The sequence below is a fragment of the Scyliorhinus torazame genome, chromosome 12 (genome assembly GCF_047496885.1).
Source record: "Scyliorhinus torazame isolate Kashiwa2021f chromosome 12, sScyTor2.1, whole genome shotgun sequence".
Taxonomy (NCBI): domain Eukaryota; kingdom Metazoa; phylum Chordata; class Chondrichthyes; order Carcharhiniformes; family Scyliorhinidae; genus Scyliorhinus; species Scyliorhinus torazame.
Window position 1 is genome coordinate 83,073,889 of NC_092718.1, and position 25,867 is coordinate 83,099,755.

General features: G+C 50.3%; 1 protein-coding gene across 1 annotated transcript in view; it reads right to left on the minus strand.

Moving 5' to 3' along the window:
- LOC140386524 (B-cell receptor CD22-like) overlaps positions 1-25,867 on the minus strand; it is a 101,312-nt gene that overhangs the window by 43,525 nt on the left and 31,920 nt on the right. The window contains exon 3 of the mRNA XM_072468931.1: positions 19,864-20,154. Within this exon, the coding sequence (XP_072325032.1) occupies positions 19,864-20,154 (291 nt within the window). The remainder of the gene's footprint in view (positions 1-19,863; positions 20,155-25,867) is intronic.

Here is a 25,867-nt window from a genome sequence, read left to right on the forward strand (position 1 = left end):
GGTGAGTGGGAAGCTTGGGGGGATGCGAGTGGTACTCATGAATGTATATGCACCAAACTGGGATGTTGCGGAATTTATGAGGCAGGTGTTAGGTAAGATCCTGGACCTCGCGTCACATAATCTGATTATGGGGGGAGATTTCAATACAGTCATTGATCCAGGATTGGACCGGTCAAAATCTAGGACAGGGAGGGTGCCAGCCACGGCAAAGGAATTGAAGGGGATTATGGAGCAGATGGGGGGGAATAGACCTATGGAGGTTCAGATGGCCAAGAGTGAAGGAGTTTTCTTTTTTCTCCCATGTCCACAAAGTATATTCTCGGGTCGACTTTTTCATCCTGAGCAGGGCTCTAGTGCCAGGGGTGGTTGATACCGAGTACTCGGCAATCACGGTATCGGATCATGCCCCACATTGGGTGGATCTACGGGCTAGTATGGAGGGAGAGCAGCGCCCGTTATGGAGGTTGGATGTGGGACTATTAGTAGATGAGGGTGTGGGTGGGTGAGCAAGTCCATCCAGAACTACTTGGAAATAAATGATACGGGGGAAGTCTCGACAGCAACGGCGTGGAAATCTCTGAAGGCAGTGGTTAGAGGAGAGTTAATTTCAATACGAGCCCATAGGGAAAAGGTGAAATGAGCATAGAGGGATAGGTTGGCTGGGGAGATACTTTCATAGAATTTACAGTGCAGAAGGAGGCCATTCGGCCCATCGAGTCTGCACTGGCTCTTGGAAAGAGCACCCTATCCAAGGTCCACACCTCTACCCTATCCCCATAACCCAGTAACCCCACCCAACACTAATGGCAATTTTGGACACTAAGGGCAATTTATCATGGCCAATCCACCTAACCTGCACATCTTTGGACTGTGGGAGGAAACCGGAGCACCCGGAGGAAACCCACGCACACACGGGGAGGATGTGCAGACTCCGCACAGACAGTGACCCAAGCCGGAATCGAACCTGGGACCCTGGAGCTGTGAAGCAATTGTGCTATCCACAAGGCTACCGTGCTGCCCAAGTGTGCAAGTAGCAAGTGTGCGCACAAATCGGCAGATGTCGGGCTATTTTAAACTGCGCCGAGGGACAAGGCAAGGGGGTCCCCTCTCCCCGCTGTTGTTTGCTCTGGCCTTAGCGCCATTGGCCATGGCGTTAAGAGCCTCTAGGAACTGGAAAGGGCTGGTCCGGGGGGGGGGGGGGGGGCGGGGGTGGAACACCGGGTCTCGCTTTACGCGGATGACCTGCTCCTGTACATTACAGACCCGTTAGAGGGGATGGGGGAGATTATACGTATCTTCGGGGAATTTGGCAGGTTTTTGGGGTATAAATTGAATATATGGAAAAGCGAGATGTTTGTGATCCAGGCGAGAGGGCAGGAGAGGAGACTGGATGAGCTGCCGTTTAGAATGTTGGGAAGGAGCCTTCGCTATCTGGGAATCCAGGTGACACGGGAATGGGAGACATTGCACAAGTTAAACTTGTCCCGGCTTGTAGAGCAAATGAAGGAGGATTTTAGGAGATGCGACATGCTCCCGCTGTCACTGGCGGGGAGGGTACAGACCGTGAAATGACGGTCCTCCCATTTTTCTGTTTGTCTTTCAGTGTCTCCCCATCTTTATCCCGAGGGTCTTTTTTAAACGGAGGAATAAGGTGATTTTGGGCTTTGTGTGGGAGGGTAAAACCCCGCAAGTGAAGAAAGTAGTGTTGGAGCGTAGTCGGTGGAGAGGGTGGGTTGGCGCTGTCCAACGTTTGTAACTACTACTGTGCGGCTAATGTAGCCATGATTAGGAAGTGGGTAGTGTGGGGGGGGGTCGGTGTGGGAGCGAGTAGAGGTGGGATCGTGTAATAACCCAATTTTGGGGGCACTGATAACGGCACTGTATTATTCCATGTGTCTGAGTAAAGCTCATAGTCTTACAGTTGAAGTAGATGCTTTATTGTGTAAGTTCGTTCTCTCTCTAGCGCTTATACTAGATGTTTCATTGAGCTGTCTGTCTGTGTCCTGCTCACAGCTGTCGTTTCTGTGACGAGTGCCCTCCTGACTTCCTGTCTGTCTATTATATACATCTCTGGTGCTCCCTCTAGTGGTTACTTAGTTTTAGTGTATTTACATTAACCCCTTGTGTATATACAGTGATGCATATCACTACATCCTCCTTTTTTTCTTTTTGCATATTTTCTGTATTTTGTTAAAGAAAACTGTACAAAACAGGTAGATAAATGATGATATGTACAAGTTGTGATGATATTGATGATTATACAAAGCCAATTAATATTTATGAGTCCAATCTTAATAAAAACATTTATGAGTCCAACTTTATGAATTTATTCGGTTGAGTTTTATTTCTTTTTCTGTTGTTGACGTGGTGATGTTGATATTGTAATTTCTTTGTGAATGTTGTCAGTGTTCTTGTGTTTAAGTAACCAAAAAGTCATCACGAGGTGTTCGAATGGTCGAACTACTTATGTTGACTGACATGGACTTTTTTCTGTGCCTGTGGTGTCGATTTAGTGTGTCATCTGCCTTAGACATTGTGTTGCTTCTTTGTTTTGGAGCAAATATGAACTTGTGAAATTCATTGTCATGACATTTGTTTTGTGTGAACAATGTCCATGATATGTTTGAACTCTTGCCATTGTTTTGGACTGTTCTGTAACATTGTCCTTCATGTGCAGGGTTGTACCATGTTGTGCAGATTGTTGTATCATTGTTGTTGTTCTTGCCGTTGTTCTTGTCATTGTTTTTGTTGTTTGCGTTGTGCTCAATGACTGTTCCTTGTGGATAATCTGAGTCATTCTCAAAGTTATTGGTATCCGAGTCCTTTGTGGTACCTGATGTTTCATTGAACTTTTTGACTTGAGGTATGTGTGAATGATCTGATGTTGCATTGATCCTGGTGACATCAGTCATTTGTGGTTGCTTTGATTCCTCTTTGATTCCTTGGTGCTCCTCTTCTGGAGTCATTCCTGGTTGATTTGCTTCGTCTTTGTTCTCTTGGTGCCCCTCTTCTGGAGTCAACGTCGTCAAGATTTCAGTTTCTTGTCAAGTTCTTTTGTACAGACGAGCTGAGATCTGTCAGTCTCGCTGTGATCTTGTGTATCTTGTCCGGGAATTGTGATTTCTTCGTCACTTGTCTTCTTGTTGATTATATGTGCTGGGTAGACTTTCATAGTCTTTTTATTGTTCACGTGAGCTTGGTAGACTTTCATAGTCTGCTTATGGTTGCTCAGATAAGGTGGATAGACCTTCATGGTCTTGTTCATGCATGGATTTCGTTATGGAGTCTTTAGTTGCTTCCATTTTGGAGTCTGTCAACGAGCTCTCTGTGGAGGCTATCATCACTCTCTCTGTGGAGTCTTTCATCGCTCTCTGCGTGAAGTCGTGCAGTGTTCTCTCTGTGGAGTCAATCTGTTCTCTCTCAATAGAGTCAGTAGTACTCGCTGTGTGGCATCATTTTCGTTCTTGGGTATTTGACAGGTTGCTGTCATCCTATATATTGACGATCTGCCATTGCATCATGGTATTGGATTCACCTACCATGAGTAGAGTCGTGTTGAGCTTTTCAACAGTGTCGCTGATGCTTTTATGATCATCATATCCAAATAACTCAGCCATGTCTGAGTAGTGTTCTTCAATAAACAAATCATCTTTATTTGTTTTGGATACCTTATTGTGCTCTTCATATTCAATGAACAAATCATCTTTTTTGCTTTCGGATTTATCATTGTGCTCTTCACTTTGGGTGGTGCAAACTGCTTGTTCCAGGGTGCTGCAAAAGTTATGTTCAACTGCTGGTCGAAGTTCAGGCATTGTTGTGCCTTTTGAGGTTGAATTTTTTGGTTTTGTGCCTTTAAGAGTCTTGTTTGTGATTTTTGGGCATTTCTCCTTTAAGTGGGCGTGATCTGAGTCTTCTGATGTCATGATGCTCGTGACGTAAAGCGTAGGAACCGATTGCGCATGCGCACATCGATTTTCCTTTACTGTGTGCTTTTTCTTTAACTGCGCATGCGTAGAACGGTCTTCGCAAAAAACGGCTATTTTCAACTGCGCATGTGTGGCTGCGGTTTCCTGCGCATGCACAGAAGCAGATTTGCATCTTTTGTTCCCCGGGCAGTTTAAAATGTGCTCAGACACAATTTTAACTTCTTTAGACCCGTGGAGAAGAACTTTTTCGCCGTTCTTTCTTGGTAAAGACTTAATGTTATTTTTTTCTTGCGATCTGCACTTTTCAATCCCGATTTCCAGCATTAAACCTTTCTGTTCTGATAATGATTGTTTGAGTTTCGCAGCACTCATTCCCTGTGCAATCTGGTCTCCGAGCATTGAATGTCTTAAAGCAGCATTTTTACTCTGCGTTACAGTGATCAAAAATTTTTTGAGTATTATTTCTAATTTGGTGTTGTCTTCACCTTTCAAGTAATTAAAGCAGTGATTTCTCTAGATTCATGTCCTGCTAGTAGCAGTGCTATTTTTGTTTCTTCAGAGGCCGTGCTCAAATCATTAGCTACGATATATATTTTGAACATTTGTTTAAAAATTTTCCATCTGTGACTTAAATTACCGGTTGTTCTCAGCTGCATTGGAGTTCCAATGAGTTGCATCGAATCAGCGAAGTCTCCCCACTTCGAATGTCCGGTACGAGTTTTCTTGTATTTTCAATCTTTCTTTGTCTGAATCTTGTGTGATCTTCTAGTAAGCGTTCTGAAGCCAATTCTGGTACCATGTATTATTCCTTGTGTCTGAATAAAGCTCGTAGTCTTACAGTTGAAGTAGATGCTTTATTGTGTAAGTTTGTTCTCTCTCTAGTGCTTATACTAGATGTTGCATCTGAGCTGTCTGTCTGTGTCCTGCTCACTAGCTGTCGTTCCTGTGAAGAGTGCCCCCCTGACTTCCTGTCTGTCTATTATATACTTCTCTGGTGCTCCCTCTAGTGGTTACTTAGTTGTTGTGTATTTACATTAACCCCTTGTGTATATGCAGTGATGCATATCGCTACAGGCACCTCTGCTGTTCTCGCCGGCCCAGCACTCCACAAGGCCCGGTGGTAGTGGCGGCTTTGAGATTCTAGGGGCAGTGGAGGAAATATAGGAGAGCGGAGGGGGCATCGGTCTGGCCCCGATTTACAACAATCATCGGTTTGTACCGGGAAGACTGGATGGAAGCAAGTTCTTTGGGGTAGAGGATAGGTGTGCGAGGTGCGCGGGAGGTCCAGCAAATCATGTCCACATGTTTTGGGCATGCCCGAAACTTAGAGGGTTTTGGCAGGGCTTTGCTAAGGCTATGTCCACGATACTTAAAACACGGGTGGTGCCGTGTCCAGAGGTGGCGATCTTTGGAGTGTCGGAAGAGCTGGGAGTCCAGGGGGCAAGAGAGGCTGACGTCTTGGCCTTTGCCTCCCTGGCAGCCCAGAGACGGATATTGTTAATGTGGAGGGACTCGAAGCCCCCGAAATTAGAGACCTGGGTTCGTGACATGGCTGGGTTTCTCAGTCTCGAGAAAATAAAGTTCACCCTGAGAGGGTCAATGTTAGGGTTCGTCCGTGGCAGCCGTTCATCGACTTTCTCGGAGAAAATGAAAATGTCAGCAGAGACAGAAATCTAGAGGGGGGGGGGGTGGGGTGTTAGGGTATTGTGTCATTGATTGGGGTGCGAAGAATGGGATAGGGATAGAAATGTTTTATGTACCATGTTTATGTTGCTGTTATCGTTATAATTATAAAAACTACAAATACCCAAATAAAATGTTTTTTAAAAAAACAAAATAAAAAGTTGAAGGCGTAGGAGAATTGGTCACGGAGGCAGAAACGCTGATTGCCAGAGGGAATAGAGTGCCCGAACCCCATTGAGTATTTATCACAGATGATCTGGAAGATGGCAGGCGATAGTGGTCTCTCTCTCCCCCGGTACCCAGAGCCTCCTAATTTGATTTACATATTCTGTCCAATATCAGCATCACTGGTGATTTTGTGAATTTGAGGCTTTCCACAGGGATCTGTGTAGGTCAGAGCCGCAGGAGGGGGTGTCAGATATGCCGGAATTTCTAGACAGGTTGTCCTTCCCGAGAGTAGAGGAGAAGAGTAGGGAGGATCTGGAGGCTCCTTTGGGCTCGGATGAGGCTCTGAGGGTGATTAGGTTGATGCAGACGACTCAGGCTCCGGGCTCTGATGGGGATCCTTTTGAATTTTACAAAAATTCTCAGACCAGCCAGTAGCATTAATGATGGATATGTTCAACAACGCTTTGGCTCAAGGTTCCCTGCCTGATACACTTACACAGGCCTCCATTTCCTTTATAGAATCATAGAATTTACAGTGTAGAAGGAGGCCATTCGGCCCATCGAGTCTGCACCGGCCGTTGGAAAGAGCACCCCATTTAAGCCGACGCCTCCATCCCAACCCCATAACCCAGTTACCCCACCAAACCTTTTGGACACTAAGGGGCAATTTAGTATGGCCAATCCACCTAACCTGCACATCTTTGGACAGTGGGCGGAAACCGGAGCACTCGGAGGAAACCCACGCAGACACGGGGAGAAAGTGCAAACTCTGCACAGACAGTGACCCAAACCGGGAATTGAACTGGGACCCTGGAGCTGTGAGACAGCAGTGCTAACCACTGTGCTAAGTACGCCACAGAGTGTGGTTCCTACAGGCCCATTCCACTGCTAAATGTGGATGCCAGGATTCTGGCTGTGGTTCTGGCTTTGTGGTTGGAGCCATGTGTCCCAGATATAGTGGCAGAAGCCAGAGGTGATTCTATCTTTTGATGCAGAGGAAGCATTTGACAGAGCGGAGTGGAAGGAGGGTTTGGTTTGGGCAGAAATTTATTTCATGGGCTTGACTGTTGTACACGAAACCAATGGCTAGTGTGTGCACCAATGTGTCAAGTTTGGGATACTTCCCTCTGAGCAGGGGTAGAAGACAGTGGTGCCCATTGTCGCCATTCCTTTTCGTTCTGGCGATAGAACCTCTGCCGATGGCACTGAGGGCTTCTGGGGTGGGGGGGGGGGGCGGGGGAAGGGTGTCACTCTATGCTGATGACCTGCTCCTATATGTCACACATCTGGTCTCCTCTATAGATGAGATTATGAAGCTGCTAACCGGTCAAGTCCCAAGTCATCGAGGGTGTCGGTGGTGGCAGGTGAGATGAGGGGGTTTATGGAGCGCATGGGGGTGGGGAGGGGGGGGGTGCGTGTGGACCCTTGGAGGTTGGGTGGCCGAGGGCAAAGGAGTTTTCATACTTCCCCCATGTGCACCGGGTGCACTCCTAGATCGATTTTTATTGTGCCCGACAAGGCGTTTCTGGCGGGGCTGGGCAATGGGTTCGTGGGGAAAGGGTCAGCGTGAGTTCGGATGGAGGCAGAATCGTTTGAGGAGAACAAGTTTGAGGGCTTTGTTGTCAGCGCCTGTACCATTCTCACTGGCCAGGTACTCCGTTAGCAGGGTGTCAGCCCTAAGGGTGTGGGGGCAGTGGAGGCAGCATTTGGGGCTGGAGGTTGCCTCGCTGTAGAATCGATCTTCAATAACCATAGGTTTGCACCGGTGGGGCTGGACATGAGGTTCGGGGATGGAGCGGGGAGGGATTGAGTGCTTCTGCCGATCTGTTTATAGGGGGAACATTTTTGAAGTTGGAGGACCTGGAGGAAGAGTACGGGTTGCCCAGGGGGAATAGCTTTAGGTACCTTCCGGTACGGGACTTTGTAAGGAGAGAAGTGCCATCTTTTCCTGGGCTGCTGCCTCCGGGGCTGCTAGACAAGGTGCTGTTGAAGGATGAGATAGGGCCGGGGAAGATGTCAGATTTCTGTAAGGGGGTGATTGAATGGGGGAGGAGCCCTGGTGGGGGATATTAAGAGGAAATGGGATAAGGAGCTGGGAGGGAGCCGAGACGTGGAGCGAGGCCTTGCGGAGGGTGAACGCGTCCTTGTCATGTGCGAGGCTAAGCCACATCCAGTTAAAAGTGGTACATCGGGCGCATATGACGGTGGCGCGGAAGAGTAGGTTCTTTGCAGCGGAAGAGGATCGGTCACATGGGGGGGCAGCACGGTAGCATAATGGTTAGCACTGTGGCTTCACAGCGCCAGGGTCCCAAGTTCGTTTCCCGGCTTGGGTCACTGTGCGGAGTCTGCATGTTCTCCCCATTTCTGCGTGGGTTTCCTCCGGGTGCTCCGGTTTCCTCCCACAAGTCCCGCAAGATGTGCTGTTAGGTCATTTGGACATTCTGAATTCTCCCTCCGTGTACCTGAACAGGTGCCGGAGATTGGCGACTAGGGGATTTTCACAGTAACTTCATTGCAGTGTTAATGTAAGCCTAATTGTGACAATAAAGATTATAATTATTATTAATATTAAGGGAGGCCCATGAACCACGTCCACACGTTCTAGGCATGTCCAAGACTGAGGGGGTTCTAGCATAGGTTCTCGGATATGATGCCTGAGGGATTGGGTGTGGAGGTGGTTCCGAGTCCAGAGGTGCCGATATTTGGGGTGTCGGAAGACCCGGAGGTCCAGGGGGTGAGAGAGGCCGATGTTTTGGCCTTTGCCTCCTTGATACCCAGGAGCCGGATTTTGCTGGCTGGCAGGACTCGGAGCACTGAAAGCAGGGGTGTGGGTGAGCGAGCTGGCGGATTCCTGAGGCTGGAGAAGGTTAAGTCCGTCTTGAGGGAGTCAGCAGATGGGTTCAGCTGGAGGTGGAAGCAGGTTATTCATTTCTTTAAGGGGGTTTGAGGGATCAGTAAGGAGGGAGGGGGTGTTAAGGGGGGTAAACTGGGGAAGGTAGTATGTGAGAAGGGGATGGCACCTGCGGAGCAGGGCGTGGGAGTAGGTGTTGGTTGTTTGTTGAGTTGTTTAGTTGTTCTCTGACTTTGTTTGTATATGTGAAAATGCCTTCAATGAAAATTTTTTATTTTAAAAAGATGAATATTCTGCTGAGGTTTCTATTTTTGTTCCAGTGCCTTCCTATTTTTCTCGCTGTTCATTCTTTGCTGGGGTGAACAAGTTACTGAATTCCTTTATATGGGCAGGTAGGGTGCAGAGAATTCATTGGGTGGACCTCCAGTTGGGTGGTCCAGCACTACCCAATTTCCTCTTGTATTACTGGGTGGCCAACATGGAGAAGGTGTTGGGGTGGTACAGAGCATCAGACACCATATGGGGGATGAGAAGGCAAGTTTGTGTCAGAGGTCAGGCCTTTGGGCCCTGGCAACGGCACAACTCCCACTCTCTCTCGCAAAATATACCTCAAACCCACTTTGATCTCCACTTTGAAGATATGGAGGCAGCTCAGACAACACCACAAGCTGGGTGCCATATCAATGTTGGCTCCTGTAAGTGCGAACCATTTGTTTGTGCCATCAGGTTTGGATTTGACTTTTCACCGGGGGAAGGGAAGGGGCTAGAGTGCTTCAGAGACCTGTTTATAGATGGACGGTTCGCCAGTTGGGAGGAGTTCTCTGCAAAATTCCAACTAGTGGGTCACAACTGCTCTGATATTTTCAATTGCGCGACTTTGTGGGACGTGCACTGCGTTCCCCTTGGCATAACAGTCTTCCCTGTTGGAGGAAATCTTACAGTTGGTGAGGACTGGTGGGGGGGGGGCAGGATCTTGAACATCGATGTGCAGACCATCTCATTAGAATCTACGTCGCTTGATCGGGCGATGGTGAAATGGGAGAAGGAGTTTGGACCCATCTTAGATGAGGATGTGTGAAATGAGGCCCTCTGTTGGTAATTTCCACTTCATCCTGCCCGCGGCTCACCCTCATCCAACTCAAAGTGTTGATTGATGGAGTGGAGGACAGGTGCGAGCGGTGCTCTCATGGGCCCGCCAACCATATCCACATGTTCTGGTCTCCTCCAAAGCGTCTGGGCCTCCTTCAGCAGCACCATGTCATTCTACCTGAGGTGGCAGCCATTTATCTTGCACTTCAAAGAGTTAATTACCATCAGCTGTTTATTTGTGGGATTAGGGGGGGGATGCAGGGGAGGGTTGGATGTGGCCCTTGTTATGTGTTTTTTCTATATATCTGATTTCTTGTGTTGTTAACACGACAATTGTTTGAACAATTTTCATAGTTGTGTTGTAGTTTGGATCGTGATGGTTAAATATGAAATCTTTAATAAAATATTATTTTAAAAAGATTTGTCAGGCATGGCCTGACAGGCATGACGAAGCTGTGCTGACTCAGCCCTATTTCACCATGCACTTCCAAGTACTCCACAATATCACCCATAATGATGGACAATGTTATCAAAGACTGAAGTCAGGTTAACCTATAACTTCCTGTCTTTTGCCTCCCTCCCTCCTTAAGCAGGAGTGTTACATCAGGCATTTTCCAGTCCTCTGGGACCCTCCCTGCCTCCTTTTTAAAGATTTTAAAAATATATATATATTTTATTGAGCCATTTATACTTTTACATTTTAAACAAAGAGATCCAACACACACAGAAACCCCACAATAACATACCCAACCCTCCCCCCCCAGCATAGACCCCAACTACCCATATGGGTGCAGACTCGATGGGCCGAATGGCCTCCTTCTGCACTGTAAATGTTATGATAATGATGATGATGATATTAGATTCCCTACCCTTATTCGTCACTTCCATGCATCCCCTTTCCCACCCACCACCCACCCCCACCCCTGCTGACGGTCAATTTTCCTTGAAGAAGTCGACGAACGGCTGCCACCTCCGAGCAGACCCCTGAATGCAAACTTAATTTTCTCTAGCCGAAGAAATCCTACCATGACACCCGACTTCGGAGGCTCCCTGTCCCTCCATCCCAACAAAATCCGTGTCCGGGCCACCAGGGAAGCAAAGGCCAAAACGTCGGCCTCTTTCCACCCCGGCCTCCCGGATCTTCTGACACTCCAAATATTGCCATCTCTGGGCTCAGAGTCCAGGACCTCTGAGAATCCCTGCCAAAATCCCCTCGGCCTCGGACACGCCCAGAACATATGTACATGATTCACCTGACTTCCCCCACATCACCCACACCTGTCCTCCACCTCCTCAAAAAACCTACTCATCTGGGCCACAGTCATAGGAGCCCTGTGGACCACCTTGAACTGCATCGGCTAAGCCTGGCACACGATGAGGATGCATTGACTCTCCTCAGGGCCTCCTCCCATAACCTGACTTCCAACTCCCCTCACAGCTCTTCCTCCCACTTCCTCTTCACCTTCCCTATTGGGACCCCTTCCCACTCCATCAGTTCCTTTTATATTTTCGAGACCCTCCCCTCCCCGACCTCTGTTTTTGACATCACCTTATCCTGTAGTCCCCTGAGTAGGAGGCGAGGGAAGCTTGGAACCTGCCTCCGGACAAAGTCCCGCACTTGTTAGTGCCGGAAACCCCCCCCCCCCGGCAACTCAAATTCCTCCTCTCGCTCCCCCAAGCTCAGGAAACTCTCCTCAATCAACAGATCCTCAAATCTCTCAATCCCTGCCCGCTGCCACCCCGCCCAGTCCTTCCGGAGCGAACTGGTGATTGTCACAGATCGGCGACCATACCGACGCCCCCTCCAGTCCCATGTGCTGCCTCCATTGCCCCCACACTCTCAGGGCTGCCACTACCACTGGGCTTGTGGAGTAACAAGCTGGTGAGAATGGCAGAGGAGCCTCCAGACTCGTGCCCTTACAAGATGCCGCCTGTACTCGCTCCCACACCGACCCCTCCCCCACTACCCACTTCTTAACCATTGAAATATGAACCACCCTGTGGTAATTTATAAAGTTCAGAAGGGCCACGCCCTCCCTTCCCCCGCCCGCGCTCAAGAAGGACCTTCTTCATCCACGGGGGTTCCCCTGCCCATATAAAACCTGAGATCGCTGCATTCATCTTCCTAAACCATTCCTTGGGGATGAAAATTGGAAGACACTGAAAACAAACAGCAATCTCGGGAGGACTGTCATTTTCAGTCTGTACCCTCCCCGCCAATGAGAGCGGGAGCACGTCCCACCTACGGAAGTCCCCTTTCGTTTGCTCAGTCAACCTGCCAGAATTTAATTTGTGAAGCTGACCCCAGTCTCTTGCCACTTGAATACCCAAATATCTAAATATCCAAATATTTAGATATCTTTGAATATCTAAAACACCCTCCCACCATCTTGAACGGCATCTCCCTCAGTCTCCTCTCCCGTCCCCTTGCCTGGATCACAAAATCCTCCCTCTTGCCCATATTCAGTTTGTAACCTGAGAACCAGCCAAATTCCTCCAATATCCCCATAATTTCTACAATCTCCCCCCAATGGGTCCGTTATGTAAAGGAGCAGATCGTCTGCATAGAGCGAGACCCTATGTTCCACCCCCCCCCCTCTCACTATCCCCCGCCACATGTTCGATGCTCTCAGTGCCGTTGCCAAAGGCTCTATGTCCAGGGCAAACAGTAGTGGGGAGAGTGGACACCCCTGTCTCATCCCCCAACACAGACTAAAATATTCCAATCAAACCCGGCTTGTCCTTACATTTGGTTTGCACTGAGTGCTTAATTTGGGTGCATTTGAGTGCTAGAGTGAGAGTTTGGTCACTGAGGGATATTAAGGGTTCATTTTTATCTGAAGTCTAGTCTTTCTTTTATTTAGTAAATTAACTTAAAAGTTGCTGTTTGGGTTAGAAGAAGGTGAGTTTTAAACCAGCTTTAAACAGAGTTTCTCAGGCTGTACTTGCAGCTGCAGCTTGTTTATTAGTTAATTGGATTAAGCCAGTTTTCAGAGGCTGGAGTCTAGAGTCAGACAGTATAAAGGTGAGCCATCCTACAGTGCTAACTTTATTTGCCCTGAATTTGGGTGCATTAGAGTGCTACAGTGAGAGTTTGGTGACTGAGGGAGTTAGGTGAGGAGGGAGCAAGGTGCTCCTTTCATTTCATTTCCTACATTTCCTCAAAGATGAGAAGGGAGCTGGGAGTTTACAGAGAGTGCAGCTGACTGGGAGCAGAGCCGGAGGGCAGAATTCCAGTTGGTTCACAGGGCAGCTACATTCTGTAAGGTAAGAGTTCTAGGCAGCACGGTAGCATTGTGGATAGCACAATTGCTTCACAGCTCCAGGGTCCCAGGTTCGATTCCAGCTTCGGTCACTGTCTGTGCGGAGCCTGCACATCCTCCCCGTGTGTGCGTGGGTTTCCTCCGGGTGCTCCGGTCTCCTCCCACAGTCCAAAGATGTGCAGGTTAGGTGGATTGGCCATGATAAATTGCCTTTAGTGTCAAAAATTGCCCTTAGTGTTGAGTGGGGTTGCTGGGTTGTGGGGATAGGGTGGAGGTGTTGACCTTGGGTAGGGTGCTCTTTCCAAAAGCCAGTGCAGACTCGATGGGCCGAATGGCCTCCTTCTGCACTGTAAATTCTATGAGAAGAGTTGTTCTTTTTTTTGGGGGGGGGGGGGGGGGCAGCAAGCTATCTTTGTATCATTTAGCCGAATCACCAATTTTAAAGGGTTCACTTGAGAGAATAGCAGCAGTATATATATATATATCTTTTTTTAAGGGCCTAACGGGTGTTTAATCTTTTTTTTTGTCCTTTTTAAATCTCTTTGGGAACTCAGATCGGAGGGGATGGAGGCTAGGGCAGTTGCATGCTCCTCCTGTCGGATGTGGGTGGTGAGGGACAACACTGGTGTCCCCACTGACTACACCTGCGGGAAGTGCACCCAACTCCAGCTCCTCCGAGACCGTGTTATGGAACTGGAGCTGGATGAACTTCGGATCATCCGGGAGGCAGAGGGGCTGATAGAGAGGAGTTACAGGGAGGTAGTCACACCCGAGGTGAGAATAGAAAAGCAACTGTGATAGGAGACTCAATGGCTAGGAGAACGGATAGGAGATTCTGTGGTCCCGAACGAGACCCCCGGAAGGTAGATTGCCTCCCGGGTGCCAGGGTCAGGGCTGTCTTGGATCGAGTCTACAGGATTCTTAAGGGGGAGGGGGGGCAACCAGAAGTCGTGGTGCACATAGACATAGCTAACAAAAAGGATGAGGATTGTCATGTGAGAATACCTTTAAGAAATGGGTGTTTATAAATGGGTGTGTATATAAATATCTGTAGTGAGAGTACCTTTAAGAAATGGGTGTTTATTACTGCAGTGATGTCAGAGAATGGGTGGAGCTGGGCAGTCTGTCAGCTTTTTACTTTCGCTTTAGGCTTTTTGCTGCAGGGTGGGTTTGGTTTCATTTTAGTTTTGGAGAAGCTGCAATCACAGCAGGATGTGTGTGAATCTCTGCAAAATTATGAGTGTCCATTTGCTGATTTCAACATCGTAACTGTTCTCAGTAGTGAAGTTAAACCTGAGGTGCTTCTGTTAAAAGGTTTTGTTTTTAAGTCTTATGGATGTTAAAAGGAAAGCTTCAAGGATTACTTAGTGTTGTATTCTTTGGGGGTTGTATTTGAATTGATGGTTGCTAAGATGTTCACTGTATGTTTTAAAAAGGTTAACTTGAGTTCATAGAATAAACATTGTTTTGCTTTAAAAAATACTTTTTCATTTCTGCTGTACCACACCTGTAGAGTGGGTCGTGTGCTCCCCATACCACAATCTATTAAACGTTGTGGGTCAGGTGAACGCCATGATACACTTTGGGGTTCTCTAAACCCTGGCCCATAACAGGATCTAAAAGGTGATTTTAGGGAGTTGGTTGGAAGCTAAAGAGCATGAGAAGCAGAGTAGTGATCTCAGGATTGCTACCGCTGCCACGTGCAAGTGAGGCAAGGAACAGAGAGCGATTGCTGCTGAACATGTGGCTACAGGGCTGGTGCAGGAGAGAAGGCTTCAGATATGTGGATCATTGGGATACCTCCTGAGGAAAGTGGGACCTGTATATGAAGGACGGATTGCACCTAAACTGGAGGGACACCAATATCCTGGGTGGGAGGTTTGCTAGAGCACTTCGGGAGGGTTTAAACTAGTTTGGCTGGGGTAAGGAACCAGAGCAATGGATCAGAGGATAGGGCAGCTGTTGAACAGGCAGAAATAGTATGCAGCGAGTCTGTGATGAAGAATAGACAGTTGCACTCAGTGGAATGGGTTAAAGTGTGTCTGTTTCAATCCAAGGAGTAACAGGAATAAGGGAGATGAACTTAGAGCATGGATCAGTACTTGGAACTATGATGTTGTGGCCATTACGAAGACATGGATTTCACAGAGGCAGGAACGGTTGTTAGATGTTCCGGGGTTTAGATGTTTTAAGAAGAATAGGGAGGGAGATTTCTATAGAACCCCCAATAGCAGCAGAGAGGTGGAGGAACAGATTTGGTGGCAGATCTTGGAAAGGTGCAGAAGTAACAGAGTTGTTGGCATGGGTGACTTCAACTTCCCTAATATTGACTGGAATCTCCTTACTGCAAATGGTTTGGATGGAGCAGATTTTGTCAGGTGTGTACAGGAAGGATTCCTGACTCGATATGTAGATAGGCCGACTAGGGGGGAGGCCACATTGGATTTGGTGCTCGGCAACGAACCAGGCCAGGTGTCAGATGTCTCGGTGGGAGAGCATTTTGGTGACAGTGACCACAACTCCTTGACCTTTACCATAGTCATGGAGACGGATGGGAACAGACAGTATGGGAATGTGTTTAATTGGGGGATGGGAAATTATACTGCTATTAGACAGGAGCTGAGGAGCATAAAGTGGGAACAATTGTTATTGGGGAAATGCACAACAGTAATGTGGGGGTTGTTTGAGGAACACTTGCTGCGAGTGCTGGATAGATTTGTCCCACTGAGATGAGGAAGGAATGGGAAGGTGAAGGAGCTTTGGATGTGATGGAAATTTTGAAAAGCATCAGGATAGATAAGTCCCCTGGGCCTGACGGGATATACCCAAGGTTACTATGGGAAGCGAGGGAGGAGATTGCTGTGCATTTGGCGATGATCTTTGCATCCTCACTCTTCACCAGCCAATATTTGCAAAGTTAAAGTCCCCCATAAAAACTACCCTGTTGCTTTCGCTCCTATCCAGAATCATCTTTGCAATCCTCTTCTCTACATCTCTGGAACTTTTCGGAGGCCTATAGAAAACCCCTAACAGGGTGACCTCTCCCTTCCTCTTTGTAGTTTTTATAAATGACTTGGATGAGGAAGGGGAAGGGTGGGTTAGTAAGTTTGCTGATGACACAAAGGTTGGTGGAGTTGTAGATAATGTTGAGGGCTGTTGCAGGTTACAACAGGATATTGACAGGATGCAGAACTGGGCTGAGAAGTGGCAGATGGAGTTCAACCTAGATAAATGTGAAGTGGTTCATTTTGGAAGGTCGAATTTGAATGCTGAATACAGGGTTAAAGGCAGGATTCTTGGAAGTGTGGAGGAACAGAGGGATCTTGGTGTCCACATACATAGATCCCTCAAAGTTGCCACCCAGGTTGATAGGGTTGTTAAGAAGGCGTATGGTGTGTTAGCTTTCATTAACAGGAGGATTGAGTTTAGGAGCCGCGAGGTTTTGCTGCAGCTTTATAAAACCCTGGGTAGTCCACACTTGGAATATTGTGTCCAGTTCTGGTCGCTTCATTATAGGAAGGATGTGGATGCTTTGGAGAGGGTGCAGAGGAGATTTACCAGGCTGCCGACTGGACTAGAGGGCATGTCTTGTGAAGAAAGGTTGAGGGAGCAAGGGCTTTTCTTACTGGATCGAAGAAGGAAGAGAGGTGACTTGATACAGGTGTACAAGGTGATGAGAGGCATGGATAGAGTGGATAGCCAGAGACTTTTCCCCAGGGCGGAAATGGCAGTCACGAAGGGACATAGTTTTAAGGTGATTGGAGGAAGGTATAGGGGAGATGTGAGAGGTAGGTTCTTTACACAGAGAGTGGTGGGTGCGTGGAATGTCATTAGGGACATTTAAGCGACTCTTGGACAGGCACGTGGACAGCAGTAAATTGATGGGGTGTAGTTTAAGTTGATCTTAGATTAGGATAAATGGTCGGCACCACATCGTGGGCCGAAGGGCCTGTCCTGTGCTGTTCTGTTCGATATTCTATTTGCCTCCGGTGCCTGATATAGCAACCGGACCCAATCCACAAATCCCTGTCCAAACCCAAACCTTCCCAGGATCGCTCACAGATACTTCCACTCCACTCGATCAAAGCCCTTTTCTTAATCCATGGCCACCACCACCTTGACCTCGCGCCCCTTCACAGGCATCATTATTACGTTAAGGAGCCACCTGATGTTGGAGTCAGGTGCCGTCCCTTAACAAATCCCGTCTGGTCCTCCCCTATTACCCCTGGAACACAATCCTGTATACGCGTGGCCAAGATCTTTGCCAGCAATTTCGCATCAACATTTAGTAGGGAGATTGGCCTATACGACCCACAGCACTCCGGATCCTTATCCTGCTTCAAAATAAGGGGAATCGATGCCTGCGGTAACGTTGGGGAGAGCACTCCCAGCTCCTTTGACTCATTCAAAGCCTTTACCAAGAGCAGCTCCAACAGCCCGGAAAATCTTTTATAAAACTCCACCGGGTATCCGTCTGGTCCCGGGGCTTTACCCGATTGCATCGCCCCCAATCCGTCTATAACCTCCCCAAGCCCAATTGGGGCTCCCAAATCCTCCACCAACTCCTCATCTATCCTCGGGAACTGCAGCCCTCCCAGAAATCGCTTCACCCCCTCCTCCCCGGCTGGGGTTCCGATTTATACAATTTACTGCAGAACTCCCGAACCACATCATTCACCCCTGCCGGATCCAGAATCGCCCTCCCCCCGTATCCCTCACTTTCCCAATCTCTCTCGCTGCCTTCTGTTTCCTCAGCTGGTGCGCCAGCATCCTGCTGGCTTTTTCCCCATATTCATAAACACCACTCCTTACCCTCCTCAGCTGTCCCTCTCTCTTACCTGTGGACAGGAGCCCAAATTCCAGCTGCAGTCTCTGACCCTCCTTCAGAAGACGTCATCCGGAGACTCTGCGTATCTCCTGTCCACCTGTGAACTTCGCCTACCAATCTGTCCAACTCGGCCTTCTCCTTATGGGCCCGAATTGAGATGAATTCCCCCCTGATAAGCACCTTCAGTGCCTCCCAAACCACCCCCAGCGAAACCTCACCCGTTTCATTATTCCTTATATATCCCATAATGGCCTCTCTCAACCACTCACACGCCTCCTCCTCCGCTAACAGCCCCACATCCAACCTCCATTGCGGGTGCTGGGCCTTTCCCTTGCTAACTTGCGGGGCGTGGTCTGACACCACTATTGCTGAATATTCAGCATCTACCACCTCAACCAGCAGCGTCTTATCCATAACAAAAAAGTTGATCCAAGAATTTACCTTATGCACATGGGAGTAGAACGAGTATTTCTTACTCCTCGGCCTCCCAAATCTCCACGGATCAGCCACCCCATGTGCGCCATGAACCCCCGGAGCTCCTTCGCCATAGCTGATACCTAGAACTCGACCGGTCCAGCCTTGGCTCCAGGACCATATTGAAATCTCCCACATAATCAGTCGATGTGCATCTGGGTCCGGTTACCGCCCCAGTACCCGTCTCTCAAACTCAACGTCATCCCAGTTCGGGGCATATATATTTACCAATACCCTGGCCATATTCTCCAGCTTCCCACTAACCATAACATATCTATCCTCTGGGTCCGCTGCTATATTCCCCACCTCTATTGCCACCCGCTTATTAACCAAGATCGCCACTCCTCTCGTTTTAAAGTCTAACCCCGAATGGAACACCTGTCCAACCCATCCCTTAGAACATAGAACATACAGTGCAGAAGGAGGCCATTCGGCCCATCGAGTCTGCACCGACCCACTTAAGCCCTCACTTCCACCCTATCCCCGTAACCCAATAACCCCTCCTAACCTTTTTAGACCCTAAGAGCAATTGAGCATGGCCAATCCACCGAACCTGCACGTCTTTGGACTGTGGAAGGAAACTGGAGCACCCGGAGAAAACCCACGCACACACGGGGAGAAGGTGCAGACTCTGCACAGACAGTGACTCAGCGGGGAATCGAACCTGGGACCCTGGTGCTGTGAAGCCACAGTGCTACCCACTTGTGCTACTGTGCTGCCCTAACTTGTGCTGCCCTTCCTTAACCTAATCTGATCCCCCACCTTCAGATGTGTCTCCTGCAACATGGACACGTCCGCCTTCAGTTGCCTCAAGTGGGCGAACACACGGGCCCTTTTCACTGGCCCATTCAGTCCCCCTCCCCTGTCGATCAACCATAACCTCTCCGAGGCCTGTCTTCGGCCCATGTCCTGTACCTCCCCTGGCCCACCCGCCCTCGGGCAACTACCGTCATCAGCCCTCCCCCGTCAGCAGTATGTCTCCAGTGATTCCTGAAAGATCACCACCAATGCCTCCACAATCTCCTCAGCTATCTCCTTCAGAACCCTGGGGTATAGTCCCATCCGATCCAGGTGGTTTATCCACCTTTAGCCCTTTCAGCTTCCCCAGAACCTTCTCCTTAGTAATGGCCACTACACTGACCTCTGCCCCCTGATTCTCCTGATCTTCTGGTATGTCACTGGTGTCTTCACTGTGAAGACTGATGCAAAGTAACTATTCAGTTCCTCTGCCATTTTTATGTTCCTTTTTATTACTTCTCCAGCCTCATTTTCCAGTGGTCCAATGTCCAACAGAGGGTCAAATGGCCTCCGCCTGCTCCTGTTTTCTATCTGTTCCTGAAACCCTTGTTGCGTGAGTCTCTGACCTCCAGCCTCGACTATTCCAATGTGGTCTCCCATATTCCGCCTTGTGTAAACTTGAGGTCACCCAAAGCTCCCCCCCACTCCCCGCCGCACCCCCGCCCACCATGTGTCCAAATATTCACCGGGTCCCGCACACTCAAGACCAGATACAAGGCTCAAGACCGATGGATGCACAGTGGGGATGGGGGTGGGGGCAACAGTTAGTAGCCTTCGACTCACATTTTATGGTCAGGTTGATGTGGTCCATCCGGGCGACTTTCATCCGTGGGTATTGGACAAGGCACTTCACAGTCTTCCCATGGTCCTTGTAGGAAGGTTCAAAGGTCACCGTGGAGGAATATTGCCAAAGGAGCATTGGTGATTGCTTAATGGAGATAATTCTACTCAAACCAGTCCAACTGATATTGGGTGGCTCCAGGAGGCAACTGTAGTTGGTTTGGCAGGAGAGATTGGCCGGAATCTGCTCCACAATGCTCCCAGGAGCCCGTAGAACAGGGTCATTCGGAAGATCTAGACCGATAAACAAGAACGAATAAGTGAAAGCAGACCAGAATGTCAAAATGAGGCCTGTACTTCCTGTCCATGAGCCTCATTTCCTGCCACAGTGGATTTTGCTCATATTTTTGCATTTATGTGCGCGCGTGTGTGTGTGTGAGTGTGACTATGTGTGTGTGAATGGGTGTGTGTGTGTGACTGTGTGACTGTCTGTGTGAATGGATGTGTCTGTGTGAGTGAGTGCGTGTATGAGTATGCATGTGATGTGAGCGTTGTGGTGAACCACTGTAATAGGAGATGTAAGGTAGGACCTGCACTACAGGTTCGTCGATAGCTCCTGCCGGCTGGCTCCGCCCATGGAGAACTGTATAAATATGCATGACCTCCAGTGCCCTGCCATTTCGCCAGCTGCAGCAGGAGGCCACGCATCTGACTGTAATAAAGCCACAGTTGTACCCAACTTTAGTCTTTGTGCAATTGATCGTGCATCAATTTATTACAGTCAGATGCGTGTCCTCCTGCTTGTAATTGATAATATGGAAAAATGTGTCATTTGAAACATGGACGTCTGGCAATATCTGGTCTGAGAGAAACATGAGAGAATGTAGGGAAAGATCCCACAAAGGGTTAACAGCAGCTGCCAGGGAAGGATTGTAAAATGCAGATATCCTTGGTCAAGCAAAATCAAAGTCAAAATTGAGCGAGGACACAATTGGAAAATAAAATTATAGAAATGACAGGAATTAAAAGTAACACCTATTGAAACCAATGCATTTTGAACATCACAAAGGAAACAATGTAATCAGATCCATGAGATGAAGTCATGTCAAAATGTATACTTAGTTGGATTAAAAGGTTTAGATCAAAAGGTACTTTTTACAATCAAAGAAAATAAGAGTTACTTTACAATAACATCAAAAAACGTAATTGTTAGAAAGCAAATATAAACCTCGAGACCAGGGCAGGATTCAGATCCAGATCCAGAACCAGAGCTCAGACGGAGAGAGAGAGAAGCAGAGAAGGAACAAGCAGCTAGACTCAGATTACAATCAGCTCGGCCATGGGAAATGGACAGGGCAGAGCAGCCGAGCTAAAATAGCTGATACATCTAAAGAAGACCAGACTTTAAAGAAGATTGATTGTCAAGTTGGGCCTGAAGGTCCCTTCAACCAACCAGAAGGATCCAGAAGCAAGATCTTTAATTTTTCTGTAAAGACAGTGATTGCATCTTTTAAAAAGAGAAAAAAATATATAATAATAAAATAACTTAAAAGTTTTAACCTGAAACAGTGGTTATTCCAAAGTCTACTTTACTTACTTAGCAATGCGGGACCCAGGATCGATGCTACTAAGTGGTAAGTAGATGAAATCTTCGGTGAAGGTATGGGTTATACCGGGCGATAACTTGAAAATATAGTTTGACCTGAATAGCACCCACTGAAGCTTGCATCGGAGTCGGGGAGTGAGAATCCCTGATCAGCATTTAGAATGTCAGCCCTTTTTGGTATAGGGGGACTTCTAAGAATAGTGGTGAGTTTTCAAAAACATGCTGCAGCTCCTTCCTACCCTCCTGGACCCTGCCGACGACATTCTCAGCCGGGGCCCTGCCTTCCCAATACGCCTGCACCGCACGATGATCCACGCACCCCGGGGGTCCCTGCTGCTACTTCTGTGGTCAGCAGAAGCATCCCTGCCAACACTGCCCGGCTCGCACTGCAGTTTGTAAAGCCTGCAGTAAAAAGGGCCACTTCGCAGGTGTGTGCCAGGCCCGCGCAGTCGCTGCGATCGCGCCCGCTATCTCCCCTTCCCCCACGCCAGACGCGCAATGGGAGCCGCCATCTTTTCCTCCCGGGTCCATGTGCGACCAATGGGCGCCGCCATCTTGTCCCCCTTCGGCCACGTGCGCCCCATGGGTGCCGCCATCTTTTCCCGACCCAGCAATGTGCGCACCATGGGCGCCGCCATCTTGTCCCGACCCTGCAATGTGCGCACCGGGGCGCCGCCATCTTGTCCCCCACAGGGTCCCCGGACATCCCGACATCGGAACCGCACACGCTCGCCATCCGAAGCATCCGATGGCTACCCGCAGCTCGCTTTGGTGACGCTGGACCGATCTCGCCCGCACAACCTGGCCACCGCGTTGATGGCCACGCGGAAGTCCGGGTGGCGTTCGTGAGCGGAGCGGTCGCAGCAAAAAGGCTCCCGCAGTTCCACCAAGTCGGGGCCTCCAGATTTAAAAAAGAATTTTTTTAAAAGAGTTTACCGCGAAATCGGGACCAGGCGAACTGGGCCCTCGGGATAGGAGCGATCCCCCCCCCCCCCCCCCCCCCCCCCCCCCCCACCCACACGCACGGCAGCGGAGCACAGGGCAGGACAAGTGGCGGCCAGGACCGAAGCGGGGCCCAGGACCGAAGCGGGGCCCAGGACCGAAGCGGGGCCCGGGACCGAAGCGGGGCCCGGGACCGAAGCGGGGGCCCAGGACCGAAGCGGGGCCCCGGACCGAAGCGGGGCCCCGGACCGAAGCGGGGCCCCGGACCGAAGCGGCGGCCGGGACCGAAGCGGGGCCCGGGACCGAAGCGGGGCCCGGGACCGAAGCGGGGCCAGGACCGAAGCGGGGCCCCGGACCGAAGCGGCGGCCAGGACCGAAGTGGGGGCTGAACCTGCAGGGAGGAAGGAATGGAGGAGCAACCGACACCCCCCCAGCAGGAGAGCGCAGGGTGCGACGAGTGGCGGCCCGGACCGAGCAGCGGGGACAGCAGCGGGAAACGAAGCAGGGACCGTCCGACCGATTCCCGCCCCCCCTTCCCCCGGCGGCGACCACCACGAGGCAGGAACAAAGAGGGACTCCGGACCAGAAGACTCTCTCTCTCTCTCTCTCTCTCTCGACCTGGGTGAATGAGGGAAAAGGAAGGAAAAAAGAACTTTTGCAAAAACAAAACTCTGAAAAGAAAACTTTTAAACTTTAAAAACTTAAAAAATTCTTGTTGCACTTTTTTTTCCTCACCCAAAACAAGTTCACCTCAGAGGAATAATAAAGTGGTAAAGGAGAGAAGGGAGGGGAGAAGAAAAAGGGAAGGGGGGGAGAAAATAAATAAATAAATAAGAGGGGGGAAGGAAAGAAAAAAGTTGAAAAACTGCCAGAAGGGAGCCAAAGCAGCGGGAGAAGGGGCACCAAACGCATTCGGGGCAATGGGCGAGCCAGTTCAGACGAGCCAATCAGCGAGCAAAGCGGCAGAACGGACGTATCACCGCATCAAAAAGAGCTGGGCAGACAGGTGCAGTCTCCCCCGGGGCCAGGGGGGAGCTGGAACTGGAAGGCAGCCTTTGCCGATGCGCTGAGGGAACATCAGCAGGAAAACAAGGCAGAGGCTAGGGCAGACATAGAGGCCGCAGTGCAGGCAGCAATGGCCAAGGCCCTGACGGAGGTGCAGCAGGCCCTGGGCAGAGCAGAGGAGAAATTGGTCGCCCAAGGGGAGAAACTGGAAGCCCAAGAGGCCATTAAGGAGCTGGAGAAAGCAGCGACTGACGTGAGCGGCCGGATCACGGCCCTGGAGAAGGAGGTGGCGAGACTGGGCACAACACGGGGGAGCCTGAAGGGCAGAGTGGACGACCAGGAAAATCGCTCGAGTAGGCAAAATGTCAGGATAGTGGGCTTACCAGAGGGGATCGAGGGTAGAAACCCCACGGCATACGTGGCCGAGATGCTGAGCAACCTAGTGGGGAAGAAAACCTTTCCCAGCCCACCAGAAATGGACAGAGCACACCGGTCGCTGCGCCCGAAGCCCAAAGCAGGGGACCACCCAAGAGCAGTTTTAGCTAAACTGCACCGGTACAAAGATAGGGAAATAATCCTACACTGGGCCAGGATAAACAGAACCTGCAAATGGGAAGGACATGCCATTAGAATTTACGAGGACATTGGGGCAGACCTAGCCAGGAGACGGGCCGAGTTTAATAGAGCGAAAGCAGCTCTTCACAAGGGCAACGTGCGTTTTGGTATGCTGTACCCAGCGAAACTCTGGGTCACATACCAAGAAAGAGAGTACTTCTTCACAGCCCCCACCGAAGCAAACAGGTTTGTTGAGGAACACGGGCTGGAAAACCACCGGCGAAGGTAGAAATGAGGGGCCCCTGGCAGGGGGCAACAACGTGCCGACAGGGGGAGGGGTGGGGGGAGGCAACGCCAGGCTCCCCCGCCCCCGCCACGGCGAACGCACCCTGAATTAAGAACAGATCACTGCCCGAGGGACCACTTCAGGTGGGAGGCCAGGCCCCAGAGTAACGAGAGGGAACGAGAGTAGCGGAGAAGGGAGAGCAAGCAAGAGGAGTGCAGGGAAGGATGGGGGAAGAGTGGGCAGAAAACCGTAGAGGCCGGGCAGGGGAGAAGCGAGACAGCAACTCCCGAGAGGGGGGACACCGCACTAGCGGGAAAGCTAGCGCCGGGGGCATGCAACAAAGCAGGGCTGCAGCGCGCCCCCAACAGGGGGGAAGGCGCCAAGCTGGAGGTGGGGGGGGGGGGGGGACCACTCAACAGAGAGGGGAAAGCAAACTGGGAAAGGAACAGGGGAAAGAGAGACAAAGGAGGGGTACAAGGGAGAGGGGGGAAAGGGGAGTAACCGGGAGGGGGGGGGACACAGGGAGGTAGAGGCCGGGGGGGGGGGGGGGGACAGGGAGGGAGAGACCGGGGAGGGGGGACACAGGGAAGGAGGGACAAACAGGGCTAGAAAAGGAATTGGGCTACAAAGTGCCACAACCAAGGGCTCGAAACAAGGAATCGCTGCAAACACCCACCCAGCACGGTCTCTGGGTGAAGGGAGACACCAGAGTGCAGGGGACTACCCGCATGGCGGACGCACAGTGGACGGCCATGTCGGGTGCCCCCGGGACAAAGGGAAACCCCGGAGCGCAGGGACCCGACCGCATGGAGAGAGCAGTGACAGCGGCCATCCTGGAATGCCCCCTAACAAAGGGAAACCCCGGAGCGCAGGGACCTGACCGCATGGAGAGAGCAGTGACAGTGGCCATCCTGGAATTCCCCCTAACAAAGGGAAACCCCGGAGCGCAGGGACCTGACCGCATGGAGAGAGCAGTGACAGCGGCCATCCTGGAATGCCCCCTAACAAAGGGAAACCCCGGAGCGCAGGGACCTGACCGCATGGAGAGAGCAGTGACAGCGGCCATCCTGGAATGCCCCCTAACAAAAGGAAACCCCAGAGGGCAGGGGCGCATCCACCAGGTAAGTATGGTTAATCCCACAGGAGCGAGGGGGCAGAAGCCCCCCACGAGGATAGTCACCTGGAACGTAAGGGGACTCAATGGCCCAGTGAAGAGATCCAGAGTCCTCACCCACCTAAGAAATATGAGGGTCGACATAGTCTTCCTCCAAGAGACACACCTGAGAGAGCAGGACCAACTGCGGGTAAGGAAGGGCTGGGTGGGACAAACCTACCATTCCTGCTATGGAACAAGGGCCAGGGGGGGTGGCGACATTGATCGGCAAGAGGACGATGTTTAGGGCGACAAAGACGGTTACGGACCCAGGGGGACGGTATATCATGGTCAGCGGGGCCCTGGATGGGGCACCGGTAGTACTAGTTAACGTGTACGCACCCAACTGGGACGACACGAGCTTCATCAAGAAGACCATGGCAGAAATCCCTGACAAAGAGACGCATCGACTAATCATGGGGGGGGGGGGGGTAATTCAACTGTGTACAGGATCCAAAGA